At 40.4% G+C, this 16,364-nt stretch overlaps 2 protein-coding genes across 2 annotated transcripts in view; both read left to right on the forward strand.

Annotated features, from left to right (window-relative positions):
- The window catches only part of LOC117530026 (phosphatidylinositol transfer protein beta isoform-like), a 34,155-nt gene extending 29,020 nt beyond the window's left edge, over positions 1-5,135 (forward strand). The window contains exon 8 of the mRNA XM_034192964.1: positions 5,050-5,135. Coding sequence (XP_034048855.1) covers positions 5,050-5,135 — 86 coding nt within the window. The remainder of the gene's footprint in view (positions 1-5,049) is intronic.
- A 990-nt stretch (positions 5,136-6,125) lies between these two features.
- The window catches only part of LOC117530027 (phosphatidylinositol transfer protein beta isoform-like), a 35,032-nt gene continuing 24,793 nt past the window's right edge, over positions 6,126-16,364 (forward strand). The window contains exons 1-2 of the mRNA XM_034192965.1: positions 6,126-6,160; positions 6,262-6,292. Of these exons, the coding sequence (XP_034048856.1) occupies positions 6,126-6,160; positions 6,262-6,292 (66 nt within the window). The remainder of the gene's footprint in view (positions 6,161-6,261; positions 6,293-16,364) is intronic.

Below are 16,364 nucleotides of genomic sequence, written 5' to 3' on the forward strand. Positions count from 1 at the left end.
CACAGCCTGTTTTTGTACACTGGCTTTTGCTAGTTAGAATGACTTGCTCATTCTGCATTTTATTTTCTTGCATTTTTTGTATGAGTAAGGTCCCACAAAACTATCTACGAGGTCTATTAGAAAAGTATCCGACCTTATTATTTTTTCAAAAACCATATGGATTTGAATCACGTGTGATTACATCAGACATGCTTGAACCCTCGTGGGCATGCGAGAGTTTTTTCACGCCTGTCGGTTACGTCATTCGCCTGGGGGCAGTCTTTGAGAGAGGAGTTGCCCACCCTCTCGTCGATTTTTTTTTTTTTTTTCATTGTTTAGGAATGGCTCAGAGACTGCTGCTTTGTTTGATCAAAATTTTTTCAAAACTGTAAGGCACAACTGAGTGGACACCATTTGATAAATTCAGCTGGTTTTCGGTAAAAATTTTAACGGCTGATGGAGATTTTGGTCTGGTAGTGTCGCCGTAAGGACGGCCCACGGCGCCTGACGGCGATCTGCACTTAGAGGCGGCAGCGTCTCACCGTTTCAAGTTGAAAACTTCCACATTTCAGGCTCTGTTGACCCAGTAAGTCGTCAGAGAACAGAGAACTTTCAGAAGAAGTCGGCATGAAGAGTTTATTCGGACATTCCATTGTTAACGGACATTTTGTAATGAAAAAACGTGCGGGCAGAGTCGCATGTCGGGCCGGACCCGACCGCGGGGGTCGCGACAGGAAAAACAGCTCCGTTGGAAACCTTAACGGACAAGTTGGAACATGCCCAAGCTGTTAAACAATTTCTCAGTTACTCACTTGTTGAAAGCCATCAAAAGCCGCCTGAATTTTACAATTTTTTTTTTTTTTTATAAAACTGCCGGTTAGTTTTATAAGATACCTCGTATAGTATATCTTTTAAATTACAATAAAGCATACTAAACACAGACTGTCTTATCAGTTTAATAATACTGTACAAAATGGCAGGAGGGCAAAATGCCATGGAGGCAAAATTGACAGTGGTGAAGTGTCCACGTGGCGTCATGACGATGCCACGTGGAAGCAACCCAGTGCCAAGACGATGTAGCTCAACGCCAGAACAGCGCGAGGGACACAAAGGACGAAACGAATCGAATGCCAAAAATTAAACATGTTTAAATTTTTTCCGTCCTGTGCTCCACGCAGAAATTAAGTGGTTTCAACGCAAGTCAGGGCAACGCAATGGTACTCAACATGACTGTAAGCCACACACTCACAATACAACGTTACCTGACGCTAATTTATGATTCCTGCTGTGTTCCATTGTTCCTGAAGTATAAATCAGGCAGCATTGTTTTTATACCGTGTACACAATGCAGTAAAACTACATGCTCAAAAGCCAGCAGCTGCAGCTCCTTGCTCTTCTCTCACAAATGTGTTTAAATAAACTCCATAAAAGTCTTGCTCACAGACTCATTGCCAGAGACAGGACATGTCCACATACAGTAAAACTCATGGACGATTCGTTCGCGTGCACGCACGTGAATAATTAAAAGAAGAAAAAAAAACTTTCTGGCTGCTGCAGTTCCTTGTTCTCCCCTCAAACTCTGTCATCATGCTAACCAAATAAAGGACAAAAAAAGGACATAAATCCAGCTCACAGACTGATTGCCAGAGACAGGACATGTCCACATCAAGTATAACTCCAGACATCTCCACATTTACTCGCGGATGGTTCGTTCGCACGCACACAGCTCGCAGTCAAAGGAAGAAGATAAACTATAACAGAACTCGGAGAGCGGCCCTGCAGCTCTGCACAAGAACAATTATAAACTAGAATAGAAAGTCTGGCTGTAGCCAAACTGTGCACTCTGATTTCTGTGTGCAGAGGACCTGCAGGCTGCGTTCTCACCTCCTATCTGCCCCCTGCTGCACGCACCTGATGCAGACATTCCTGCGTCATCATGACGCCACATAAAGCAACTCGAAGCAGGCCCGGTGCGAAAGGGGCTTTACAGCTTTTGTCGAAGCTCATGTGATAAGTGCATCATTTTTTGTAAAGCGCTTTGAGCATCTGATGCAGATGGAAAAGCGCAATATAAATGCAGTCCAAGGGCCCTTAGTGATTTTCCAGTCAGGCTGGGATTTGGTGTCACTGTCCTTCGGCAAACTGCAGCAGTGAAACTGATTGTGGTGCAGCAGAGTTTAATTGTGTGCACGTGAGAGAAGTGATTCCTAGTGGCACATAGTGAAATGTGATCCCGCTTTACAATTCGTGTCAAAACTTGACAGTTTTTGTGTCAATTCGTAACAAGGCGTGACAGTATGGCCTCCAAGAACCATCACAGGAACCACTACAAACGCTGTCACGCTCTATTAAGGATCACCACTAATCAAGACGTATCAGCATGCTCAGTTGGGAATGCCACGACATGAGGCGAAATGAGGGTTGCGTCACATTCGTGGAAGATTTTTTTTTGACAGCCAAAAACATGCTCCACGAATATCACGCACCTACTGTTAAGAAACCTATTCTAATGCATTAAGTCATGTTAAGAGCCAATTTTTCTAAGAGTCAGGCAGGTGGTGATTTATGACCCCTTCAGATTTGTCCCAAAATGTTTTTATGGGTAGACATACAGTTGTGCTCGAAAGTTTACATACCCTGGCAGAAATTTAGTTTTTTTATGGCCATTTTTCAGAGAATATGAATGACAACACAAAAACTTTTTTTTTCACTCATGGTTAGTGGTTGGGTGAAGCCATTTATTGTCAAACAAATGTTTATTCTTTTTAAATCATAATGACAACACAAACTACCCAAATGACCCTGATCAAAAGTTTGCATACCCCTGTTTTTAATACTGTGTATTGCCCCTTTAACATCACTGACAGCTTGGAGTCTTTTGTGGTGGTTGTGGACGAGGCTCTCTGGTGGCGAAGCTCCCACTGATATGTCTTGGACTTTATTTACATCGATTACAAAGAAATACAAACAGTATGGCACTCTATGGTAAATCTGCATGGACTAGAGTCAACAGTTCTCAAAAACTGAGTGACTGTGCAAGAAGGAGAAGAGTGAGGAAAGCCACCAAGACACCCAGACAACCCTGAAGAAGTTATGGGCTTATGTGGCTGTGACTGGAGAAATTGTGCACAGTGCAAGAATGTCGTCATAGTCCCTGATCCAGTCCCTGGATCAGGGTCTATGTATTTTTTAAAATTTATCTACAACCCCTGGCAAAAATTATGCAATCACCGTCCTCGGAGGATGTTCATTCAGTTGTTTACATTTTGTAGAAAAAAAGCAGATCACAGACATGACACAAAACTAAAGTCATTTCAAATGGCAACTTTCTGGCTTTAAGAAACACTGTAAGAAATCAGGAAAAAAAATTGTGGCAGTCAGTAACAGTTACTTTTTTAGACCAAGCCGAGGGAAAAAAATATGGAATCACTCAATTCTGAGGAAAAAATTATGGAATCATGAAAAACAAAAGAACGCTCCAACACATCACTAGTATTTGTTGCACCACCTCTGGCTTTTTTATATTTATAACAGCTTGCAGTCTCTGAGGCATGGACTTAATGAGTGACAAACAATACTCTTCATCAATCTGGCTCCAACTTTCTCTGATTGCTGTTGCCAGACCAGCTTTGCAGGTTGGAGCCTTGTCATGGACCATTTTCTTCAACTTCCACCAAAGATTTTCAATTGGATTAAGATCTGGACTATTTGCAGCCCATGACATTGACCCTATGTGTCTTTTTGCAAGGAATGTTTTCACAGTTTTTGCTCTATGGCAAGATGCATTATCATCTTGAAAAAATGATTTCATCATCCCCAAACATCCTTTCAGTTGATGGGATAAGAAAAGTGTCCAAAATATCAACGTAAACTTGTGCATTTATTGATGATGTAATGACAGCCATCTCCCCAGTGCCTTTACCTGACATGCAGCCCCATATCATCAATGACTGTGGAAATTTATGTTCTCTTCAGGCAGTCATCTTTAGAAATCTCATTGGAACGGCACCAAACAAAAGTTCCAGCATCATCACCTTGCCCAATGCATATTCGAGATTCATCGCTGAATATGACTTTCATCCAGTCATCCACAGTCCAGGATTGCTTTTCCTTAGCCCATTGTAAACCTTGTTTTTTCTGTTTAGGTGTTAATGATGGCTTTCGTTTAGCTTTTCTGTATGTAAATCCCATTTCCTTTAGGCGGTTTCTTACAGTTCAGTCACAGACGTTGACGTCCAGTTTCCTTCGTTCCTCATTTGTTGTTGTGGCATTTTAGATTTTTGAGACATATTGATTTAAGTTTCTGTCTTGACGCTTTGATGTCTTCCTTGGTCTACCAGTAAGGTTTGCCTTTAACACCTTCCCAGGTTTGTTTGTATTTGGTCCAGAGTTTAGACACAGCTGACTGTGAACAACCGACATCTTTTGCAACACTTGCGTGATAATTTACCCTCTTTTAAGAGTTTGACAATCCTCTCCTTTGTTTCAATTGACATCTCTCGTGTTGGAGCATGATTCATGTCAGTCCACTTGGTACAACAGCTCTCCAAGGTGTGATCACTCCTTTTTAGATGCAGACTAACGAGCAGATCTGATTTGATGCAGGTGTTAGGTTTGGGGGATGAAAATTTACAGGGTGATTCCATAATTTATTCCTCAGAATTGAGTGAGTCCATATTTTCTCCCTCTGCTTGGTCTAAAAAAGTAACCGTTACTGACTGCCACAATTTTTTTTCCTGATTCTTATAGTGTTTCGTAAAGCCAGAAAGTTGCCATTTGAAAATGACTTTAGTTTTGTGTCATGTCTGTGATCTGCTTTTTTTCTACAAAATTAAACAACTGAATGAACCATCCTCCGAGGGCCGGTGATTCCATAATTATTGCCAGGGGTTGTATTTAATGGTGTAATGTTTTTTAGTTTGATGGATATTTGCAGTTGCATCAGTGTTCATAATACAAGCGTTGGCTACAAAATTCTGCCCCATAGACGAATATTTTCAATAACGGGAAGATACTCCCATGAATCACATTTCTGTTTGAAGTTCCAAATGTTCTTACTTTTTCACATAGTCCCCTTCCTTTACACACGTACGGCCATGCTAGACAGGTTTTTGCATCCCGTCAATGAAGAAGTCTGGATCTCTCAGCACCAGTGACACACAGCTGATTGCACCTCTACATATTAGTGTAATGGTGTTCTTTCAGCTTGGTTAATAGGGAAAAAGTCAGAGGGCACGAGATCTGTACGATACTTGGGTGTAGTAAGATCTCATAAAATTTGCACCACTGCAGGTGTGTGTGGTGTGTGTATATACACTACTAGTCAAAAGTATGGCACACTTTCCCATTGTGTCCACACGTTTGACAGCATTGTCATTTTAATTTATTTTAGCCTTTTATTTTATCAATTTAGTCGCATTGAGATCTCTTTGACAAGGGAGACCTGGACAGTTTTTTTTTTTATGTTCCAATTCACCTAACCTGCATATCTTTGGATGTGGGAGGAAGCTGGAGCACCCGGAGGGGACCCATACAACACAGGAAGAACATGCATACTCTACATAGAAAGGTCATAGGTGGGAATCAAACTTACAACCATCATGCTGTGAGGCAATAGTGCTAACCACTAAGTCACTGTGCTGCCATGTCATGCTAAAGAATTGTGTCTTTTACTGGACAAACCTACTTGAAGCATGTGTTCAGTTTTTGCTGGCAGTCCACATGTGGTTGGGAGCTTGTCCACCCGCACTTGATGATGTGCATCTTTGACTGATATGGGGAACCCGCTACAGGCCTGGTCACACAAACTCGTCGTGGCTGGATTTTTGCCCTTTGTACTCCTTACACGCCTCCTGACCGTACTGACATCCACACAGGCATGTGGACATAAACACTTATTCATCGATGAGTGTCCGTGGATGTACATCCTTCTCTGTGAGAAATTCACTAACACAGCATTGTTTCAACACACATCGTGTACGTCCCCAGTTTTTACAGACTAATGTATGTATGTGTCATGTCGAAGGTGATTCTGCACACGCCTGATACTGCAGGCAAACACACTTGGTGTCGGAATAGTCAATAAGTAAAGGATTAATTCCTGTACCAGTTTCACTTTGATATCATCTCGTTATGAAATAACCGCGATGGGGCAGAACTTTCAGCCGACCCTTGTACTTATGTTAATAAATGCTGAATAATATGCAAGTTTGAGTATGAATTTAACTTTGTTTCTGTCTCTGTTTCCGACCTCCTTCCTGTTTGACACGCTCTCTGCTTCAGTCGTGTCGTGCTGCCGGTCTCTGTAGAAGAGGTGAGTATTCTATTTTTATTTCCTCAATACATCCACAATCCCCAGTCTTACTTTGGTATCGTTTTGACAATTGTAAATTGTCTTTCTTTTTTTTATCCTTTTTTTCAAGGTGTTGCTGGAACTATTGCTTAAACAAAATTGGAATTGTAATAGCTTTGACTGGTATTATATTTATTTCTCCTGTGAAATGAAACATTTTGCTCAGCCACTTACCTTACTAAGACAAAAGCCTTATTCACAATACCACTCAAAATCGGATTTTCAACATATGCAGATCTTGGTTTTCTTTCTTTTATTTGGCAGTTTGACAGAAAAAACCGCATAACATCTGACTTTTTTTTCAAAAGTGACTCCAAGCAACATACGGAGGTGATGTGAACTGCAATTCAAATCGGATTTTACCCTGAGGCCAAAAAATATGGCGTTCGGCTATTGTGAAGGCCTTGCGTCTGTCCGTCTGTCTGTCCTGTTCATCTTTCTGTGCTCAGCATATGTCCAGTCCTATTACTGCTAGTGTCTTCAAATTCACAGGAACAATCTTGGGACACAGACCTTGGACAACTTCAAGATGGCTAATCTTGACCTATTTTAAAAGCAGGCTGCAAAACCTCCGTTTGTATATGGATTTCCATCAAAATTTGTTTCCATTTTCCATTCATTTCGTCATATAAAATCGCTAACTAAATATATAATTATTTATTAGTGTGAAACATGTATACACATGTATAATAAAAACACACATCGGTACAATGTACATATCAAAACATATAACGTAAGACATAAGAACCACATTTTAGAGATGCTTTTAATTAGAAGCACACATCGAGTCTCAAAGTTAAAATGACAGTCAAATAAAGGTGGTATAGTACCGATCATAGTTGTGCTTAAAAGCATTAACATCAGGTGAGAGTACTATGTGTTCAGGATGGCTGTTCCATAGACATACAACTCTTAGTAAAACAAAAATTTCTAACATTGAGATGTGATCTTTTGACCTCAACAGTAAGTTCATGACCTCTAAGGCCATTATACCTTCTTCTAGTAAATAAAGTAAGGGGTCGACTGCCTCAAAACCATGCAGATCTTATACGTTTCTATTAGGTTGCCCGTATCTCTTTTGTTCTCAAGAGTTGTTAAACCCAGTTCACTTAATCTCTCCTGATAACTCAGAATTTTGCAAACCAGGTACTAATTTGGTTGCACATCTTTGCACCTTCTCTAGTAGCAATTTATCTTTTTCCAGGTAGGGTGACCATGCTTGGACACAATATTCTAGATGTGGTTGTACATAACTTTTATACAAAACAGAAAATGACTGTCAAGAAATGTAAATGCTCTCTTAATCATGCCTAGTACACTATTAATTTGCAGCTGCCTTAGCAATGTATCTAATTAACACGCCCAGATGCTTCTCTTTGCTTACAGAATTTAACACATTAACATTCATAAAGTAGTCATGACATGGGTTTTGATGACCAAATGTAGTACTTTACACTTCCTTAAAACCTAATAACCATTCTTTGACCATAACATTAAATTATCAATATCTTTCTGCAATTTTGTTGAGTCCACTAGGGACAGAATTGGATGATAAACCTTGGTATCATCTGCAAATAGTTTACATTTGGTTGATATTACACCAGGCAAATTGTTAATAGAAAGTAAAAACAGGACCGGCCCTAGGATCGATCCTTGTGGAACACCACTACTTACATTAAGCCATTTAGATTTTGCATTATTAACACATACTCGCTGTTTCCTATTTCTAAGGAAATCTTCAACCCAGTAACACAGTTTGCCTACAATTCCTTAACTCTGTAGTTTATAAATTAATCTAGCATGAGGTACCGAATCGAAGGCTTTTTTTGAAGTCTAGGTATAACACATCAAAAGGTAAGCCAACATCATAAAATATGGTCCACTCTTCTAGTGTAGTACGCAAATTAGTTAAACTGGATCTGCCATGCTTTTCATGACTTATTAATAGTATGGGTAACATGCTATCTCTTACAAGTTTTTTACAGATTTGAGACGTGAGGCTTACTGGCCTATAGTTTCCAGTTATACACTTATCCCCCTTCTTAAAAATGGGGATTACATTGGCAAATTTCCAGATGTCAGGTACTTTACTTTGGTCAAAAGATTCTCTAAAAATACAAAACAATGGGAAATATATTTCATCTGCACATTCCTGAAGGACATGTGGATGGATATCATCCGGTCCTGTAGCTTTTTGGATTGGTTATGAGCAACAATTTCTTAACATCATTAGGTTTGAAAAATGTGTTCTCAATGGTGTCATCTCACATCCTGTTACATATAAAAGTTTCTGATACTTTACCATATATACAATGCATAAAATCGTTAAACCAAATCAAACTTTTTATCATCCTCATGGACAAACACTGATTGAAGAAACTATTCAATTCATCTGCTATATCACAGTCATTATTTACATCATCACCATTGTTAGTTTTAAGTTTAGTAATGGGTGACCTGAACTTTGTCTTACCGTTCACATACATGTAGAAAGCCTTACTGTTCTTTTTAAGTCTTCTACAAAGATTCTTTTCATAATCTCTCTTAGCCTTTCTTACTTTCCGATTAACCACATTTCTTTCCTTAACAAACTCTTGATATCTGGCATGCAATCTACTGTCCTGATATCTCCTCCATGCAAAGTATTTTCTTATACTCCTTTTAAAATGGAAATGGAGTGGAGGCGGTGACCGACACAACATGAGCCGTTTTTCAGCTCTGTCTTGTCAAATGCACTGCGTACGTTACGAAACAAGTTCACCAAGTAAGTTTAAATACCATACAAACTGGAAAAAAAAAGCAAGCTGAAGAAATCTTGTGTACTAAGAGAGGAACGTGAGGTAGAGTCAAGCCAAGCACAGAGAGAGATCAGTTCGTGTGTGTGTGTGAGAGAGGCTGAAGAGAGACGTGTCTATGTAGGGAGGGGCGGGCGCTGTGTGTGACTGGCCAGTCGCATAGCGTGAAGACGGTCAGTTACCCAGTCAGGATTTTCCTTCAGCACGAGCACAGATATTGACGAGTTTTACTCGTATCATGCTCGTGCTCATCAAAAATGCTTTATCCGTACCAGATACTCTTCTGAAACGAGTATCTAGCTCAACCCTAGTATTTATGTTTATGTACACATGCAAACAGTGCCTTTGTAGGGTGAGTGGTGGAAGTTTCATCTCTTGAACACTATATGGCAGACCCGCCCTGAGTACATGTACCATTTTAAAGACGGAGAGCATTTCCAAAATGCCACGAAAACCACCAAACAAAAAAATAAATAAAAGTACTTAATTTACTAATATTTGGAGTCAGTCTGGGTCAGGGATCTGCAACCTTTACTGTCAAAACAGCCATTTTTGTCCCGTCTTCCCCAAATACGTTTGACCTTTTAAAATGAATGAATAAAGATAACACAGCTTATAAAGTTTTTCTGTATATAGTTCAACTGTGTGTGTGTGTGTGTGTGTGTGTGTATGTGTGTATATATATATATATATATATATATATATATATATATGTGTGTGTGTGTGTATATATGTGTATATGTATATATAAAATTGTTTTTTTGTTTTGTTTTTTACAACCCCAAATCAGAAGAGTTTGGATGATATGAAAAAATGTGGGGAGGATGACCCACAATGATCCTGACATTTTCTATGACTTCTATTTACTGCAGACTGTATGAAACCAACATATTTCATGTTTTGTTAGGTCAGCTTTATTTTATTTGGTAATATACATCCATTCCTAAATTTAAGGCCTGCAGCCTTTTCCGAGAAATGTCAGGGGATGAAAACATGAACATTTCCAAATCAGTGACTATTTCTTCAACTTCATTTACATCAATCAGTAGGGAGGTGATGGTCTAGTGGTGTTGGGTTTGAGACCAGAAGATCCTCACTTCAAATCCCAGCCTGACTGGAAAATCACTAAGAGCCTTTGGGCAAGGTCTTTAATCCTCTAGTTGCTCCTGGTGTGTAGTGAGCGCCTTGTATGGCAGCACCCTGACATGGGGGTGAATGTGAGACATTATTTGTAAAGTGCTTTGAGCGTCTGATGCAGATGGAAAAGCGCTTTGTAAATGCAGTCCATTTACTATTTGCCATTCAATCATTCAGAAATACAGTGTTGTACTTAAATCTGTGTAATGTGAGGGAAGCCACCAAGACACAACTCTGTAAGACCTTTTGGCTTCTGTGGGTGTGAGTGGAGAAACTGGGAACATTTTTATTTTTATCTTCCTTTTACATATAGTCCCAACTTTTTCTGATTTGTGGTTGTTTCTGAAGTTACAGAACTGCTATAAAGTGTGAACATTTTATTGTTTTTAAAACTTTGTAAAACAAATGTAAACACCAAACTCTTATAAAGAAGGAAAAAATACCTGGACATGTGCAGGAAAAACTTTGATATAAACTGACCAGAACAATGCAGACTGATTAGACTTTCCATATTTTTTTTTTGTGAATAAATCAGAATAAAATAAGAGGTAACTCACTTTGAAATGAATAAAACATATAGCTGCAGCTTAATAACTTTGAAAAATAACAAAATCAGCAGCTTGTATTTTTATTCTGACTCCAGTTCATTTTAGTGTGTTGAAGTCATCCTTTCACTGCACCGGTGGAGAAAGAAGTAAAGGCAGCTCCACGGTTTTGTCTTGGTTTTTAAAAACCTGTTCACTCTGGTTAAAATTGTTGTGTGGGCCGCCAGAAGAGGAGGTACTGCTGGCCCACCACCAGAGGGCGCCCTGTCTGGAGTGCGGGCTCCAGGCACCAGAGGGCGCAGCCGCCTCACAGGAGCAGCCAGGGTGACAGCTGTCACGCATCACCTGCAACAGCTGTTACCAATCATCTGATCGGCAGGAGTATATCAGCAGGACGACGTCTCCACCTCTTTGCCGAGATATCGTTTCTACCTAGAAGGTAACGTAGCTCAGCTGACGAATTGTATCCTTTTTGGATTTTGTGCGTTGTTCTAAGGAGTATTTTTCCAACGAGAGGTGGAGGTAGTTTTCCTACCGTTCGGATTCCTGGGTGCAAACGCGCCCTCCTTTAATTGTTCTTTGTTCCTCGCCAGCAGTACCAGGTCCGACACGCGGAGGCAGTGGCCACCTGGGAGTTCGGGACTTGGGCGGCTCCAGTATTCCCGGGGTCTGGTGGCGGAGGAAATCGTGTGGTTCCGGTTCTACTTTGGCGAGGCGTCTCCTATCTTCGAGCCTGCCCACACGACACCTTTGTGAATTGACTTTTTTCCATTATTGTAATCTGTAGTGGTTGTTGTGCACATTCACAACAGTAAAGTGTTGTTATTTGACCTATTCCATTGTCCGTTCATTTGCGCCCCCTGTTGTGGGTCCCGTGTACTTACACTTCCCAACAAAAAATCCTCTCTTTCGGCTCCACGCTCTCTGTCTCATGTGCACTGATGGTTCTCAGCAGAATGTAACGTTCAGGAATCTCCCTCTCTCGCAGTTTGCAGTCAGTTGATGCCACACACACACAACACAGACAGCTCATTCAGTCAACTGCACATTTTAGACAGCTTTGAACAAGACGGCCACTGTTTTAATCGGCCGTCTTTTTCAAATTTTGAACGTCCAAATGAGAGCTGGATGGCTCGCTGCCTAAAACTATGGTGTATGTATACACCACACACACACACACCACACATACATACATACAGCGAGTAAAATGACTATTGAACATGATACCATTTTTCTCAGTAAATATATCTCTGCAGGTGCCGTTGACATAACATTTTTACTAGATATTGGCAACAACCCAAGTAATCCATATGTGCAAAGAAACCAAATGTATACAGAAAAGAAGTTGTGTAATGCTTACTGATATGTATTTAATACTTTGTATAAAAGTGTTTGTTGGTAATGAAGCTTCAAGATACCTCCTGTGTGTAGAAACTAGTCACATGCACTGCTCAGGTGTGATTTTGGTCCATTCTTCCACACAATCTTCAAATCTTGAAGGATCTGTGGACCTCTTCTGTAAACTCTGATCTTTTAGTTCTTTCCATAGATTTTCTGTTGGATTCCAGTCATCTGATTGGCTGCACCATTCTCGCAGCTTATTTTCATTCTCTGATACTTAGACAGTTTCCTTGTCTGTGTGTTTGGATCATTGTCTTGCTGAAATGTCCATCCTCATTTCATCTTCATCATCCTGGTAGATTTTCATCAAGAATGTCTCTGTACATTTTTCTTTCATCCTTCCTTCAGTTTTATGAAGTTTGTCAGTGTCGTCTCCTGATAAACAGCCCCACAACCGTGATGGTCCACCTCCAAACTTCACTGTGTTGGTGTGTGGGTTTGGGGTGATGTGCAGTCACATTTGACCTCCAAACATATATGTGGCATCCAGAGAGTTCAATTTTGGTCTCATCTGTCCAGGCTATATTCTCCCAGTATCTCATAGGCTTGTCTAAATGTTGTGTAGCAAACCTCAAAACGAGCTTCAACATGCTTTTCCTTCAGTGGTAGAGTGTTGTGTTGTAATCGGGCATGCAGGCCATGGTGGTTGAGTGCGTTACTTATTGTTTTCTTTGAAACAATTGTACCTGCTAATTCCACTTTTTCTGAAGCTCTTCACAAGTGGTCCTTGGCTCTTGGCCAACTCTTCAGATAATTCTTTTCACTTCTCTGTGTCAGAAATCTTGCAAGGAGCTCCTGGTCGTGGCCAGTTTATGGTGAAATTATGTTCTTTCCGTGTTAAAATTATGGCCCCAACAGTGCTCACTGGAACACTCAGAAGTTTAGAAATCCTTCTGTAACCATTGACATCAGCATGTTTTGCAACAATAAGGTTGCGAAAATCTTGAGAGCTCTTTGGTTTCTTGTGTAATGGGACCTTTTATAGGCCATCATTTGGGACTGAACTAGCTGATATTAATTTGGACTGACAAGGGGCAGGATTGCTGTCTAATTACTACTAGATTTCAGATGTGTATCTTGGGTTTCATGTCTTTTTGGACCTTTCTTCATGTGTTCAATACTTTTTCCTGTCATTTCACATTATTACACATAACTTAATTAATGGATATATATGCTTTGATTTATGTGTGTGTGTGTGTGTGTGTGTGTGTGTGTGTGTGTGTGAATTACTTGGGTTGTTACTGACATTTGGTAAAAAATTAATGTCAATAGCACATTTTAGAAATATATTTACTGAGAAAAATGGTGACGTGTTCGATCTTAGTTTATGCTCCAACATAGCTGATGCTCATCTTATGGTGATAGTGCAGTTTATTTGCCAGGGAGGGAATTTCAACAAGTTGAGACTGTGGCCTGCTTCCGTAGTCGTGTCCATAAAAATCATAGAGGGATTTGCTTTCCAAACGTAATACCCATTACTATATTGGATGATGTTGAAATTGAGGATGGCCCAGTGGTTGTTCCAGCAATAGCAAAGATTTCGTGTCTGCTACCTACAACGCGCGTGGAATGTCTGAAACCTAAACCTACTTCTAGGCATCTTATACAACCCCTGGCAAAAATTATGGTATCACCGGCCTCGGAGGATGTTCATTCAGTTGTTTAATTTTGTAGGAAAAAAAGCAGATCACAGACATGACACAAAACTAAAGTCATTTCAAATGGCAACTTTCTGGCTTTAAGAAACACTATAAGAAATCAGGGAAAAAAATTGTGGCAGTCAGTAACGGTTACTTTTTTAGACCAAGCAGAGGGAAAAAAATATGGACTCACTCAATTATGAGGAAAAAATGATGGAATCACCCTGTAAATTTTCATCCCCAAAACTAACACCTGCATGAAATCAGATCTGCTCATTAGTCTGCATCTAAAAAGGAGTGATCACACCTTGGAGAGCTGTTGCACCAAGTGGACTGACATGAATCATGGCTCCAACACGAGAGATGTCAATTGAAACAAAGGAGAGGATTATCAAACTCTTAAAAGAGGGTAAATTATCACGCAGTGTTGCAAAAGATGTTGGTTGTTCACAGTCAGCTGTGTCTAAACTCTGGCCCAAATACAAACAACATGGGAAGGTTGTTAAAGGCAAACATACTGGTAGACCAAGGAAGATATCAAAGCATCAAGACGGAAAACAACAAAACAAATGAGGAACGAAATGGGAGGAAACTGGAGTCAACGTCTGTGAACCGAACTGTAAGAACCGCCTAAAGGAAATGGGATTTACATACAGAAAAGCTAAACGAAAGCCATCATTAACACCTAAACAGAAAAAAAACAAGGTTACAATGGGCTAAGGAAAAGCAATCCTGGACTGTGGATGAATGGGAGGCAGAGCCTTCAGCTTTCAGGCTCCTCTCCTGTGGAACCAGCTCCCATTCAGATCAGGGAGACAGACACCCTCTCTACTTTTAAGATTAGGCTTAAAACTTTCCTTTTTGCTAAAGCTTATAGTTAGGGCTGGATCAGGTGACCCTGAACCATCCCTTAGTTATGCTGCTATAGACATAGACTGCTGGGGAGTTCCCATGATGCACTGTTTCTTTCTCTTTTTGCTCTGTATGCACCACTCTGCATTTAATCATTAGTGATCGATCTCTGCTCCCCTCCACAGCATGTCTTTTTCCTGGTTCTCTCCATCAGCTCCAACCAGTCCCGGCAGAAGACTGCCCCTCCCTGAGCCTGGTTCTGCTGGAGGTTTCTTCCTGTTAAAAGGGAGTTTTTCCTTCCCACTGTAGCCAAGTGCTTGCTCACAGGGGGTCGTTTTGACCGTTGGGGTTTTACATAATTATTGTATGGCCTTGCCTTACAATATAAAGCGCCTTGGGGCAACTGTTTGTTGTGATTTGGCGCTATATAAAAAAAAAAATTGATTGATTGATTGATTGATTGATGATGTGATGATGCTGGAACTTTTGTTTGGTGCCGTTCCAATGAGATTTCTAAAGATGACTGCCTGAAGAGAACATGTAAATTTCCACAGTCATTGATGATATGGGGCTGCATGTCAGGTAAAGGCACTGGGGAGATGGCTGTCATTACATCATCAATAATGCACAAGTTTACGTTGATATTTGGACACTTTTCTTATCCCATCAATTGAAAGGATGTTTGGGGATGATGAAATCATTTTTCAAGATGATAATGCATCTTGCCATAGAGCAAAAACTGTGAAAACATTCCTTGCAAAAAGACACATAGGGTCAATGTCATGGCCTACAAATAGTCTGGATCTTAATCCAATTGAAAATCTTTGGTGGAAGTTGAAGAAAATGGTCCATGACAAGGCTCCAACCTGCAAAGCTGATCTGGCAACAGCAATCAGAGAAAGTTGGAGCCAGATTGATGAAGAGTACTGTTTGTCACTCATTAAGTCCATGCCTCAGAGACTGCAAGCTGTTATAAAAGCCAGAGGTGGTGCAACAAAATACTAGTGATGTGTTGGAGCGTTCTTTTGTTTTTCATGATTCCATAATTTTTTCCTCAGAATTGAGTGATTCTATATTTTTTTTTCCCTCTGCTTGGTCTAAAAATGTAACCGTTACTGACTGCCACAATTTTTTTTCCTGATTTCTTATAGTGTTTCTTAAAGCCAGAAAGTTGCCATTTGAAATGACTTTAGTTTTGTGTCATGTCTGTGATCTGCTTTTTTTCTACAAAATTAAACAACTGAATGAACATCCTCCGAGGCCGGTGATTCCATAATTTTTGCCAGGGGTTGTATATGCTACTCTGGAACCACCCCTAAACTCAAACAGTTCTACTGTCACTGCGTGCTCTGTCTTCCGTGCCTCTGCCCAGTATCCCCCCTCCCCCTCCTTACACCTCCGCTCACACCGCCACCACAGACTGCGTCATTCCCAATAAGTGAAGTGTGCATCGCATCTGCGCATGCGTGGGTCAAACACGGGCGAAAATCCCAGCTACCACACTCACACTGCTCCCATTGAATTTCTTATACAGTAGCATTAGCAGACTGTAAAAGTTAAGACTTTTACAGGGATTGTTTCAAAGGCTTTAAGCTTTAAGCGACACATACAATAATGACAGGGGCGCATTGTGCTGTTTTCAAATGCTCAAATGGAATTTATA

The sequence above is a fragment of the Thalassophryne amazonica genome, chromosome 17, assembly GCF_902500255.1.
Source record: "Thalassophryne amazonica chromosome 17, fThaAma1.1, whole genome shotgun sequence".
Lineage (NCBI taxonomy): Eukaryota > Metazoa > Chordata > Actinopteri > Batrachoidiformes > Batrachoididae > Thalassophryne > Thalassophryne amazonica.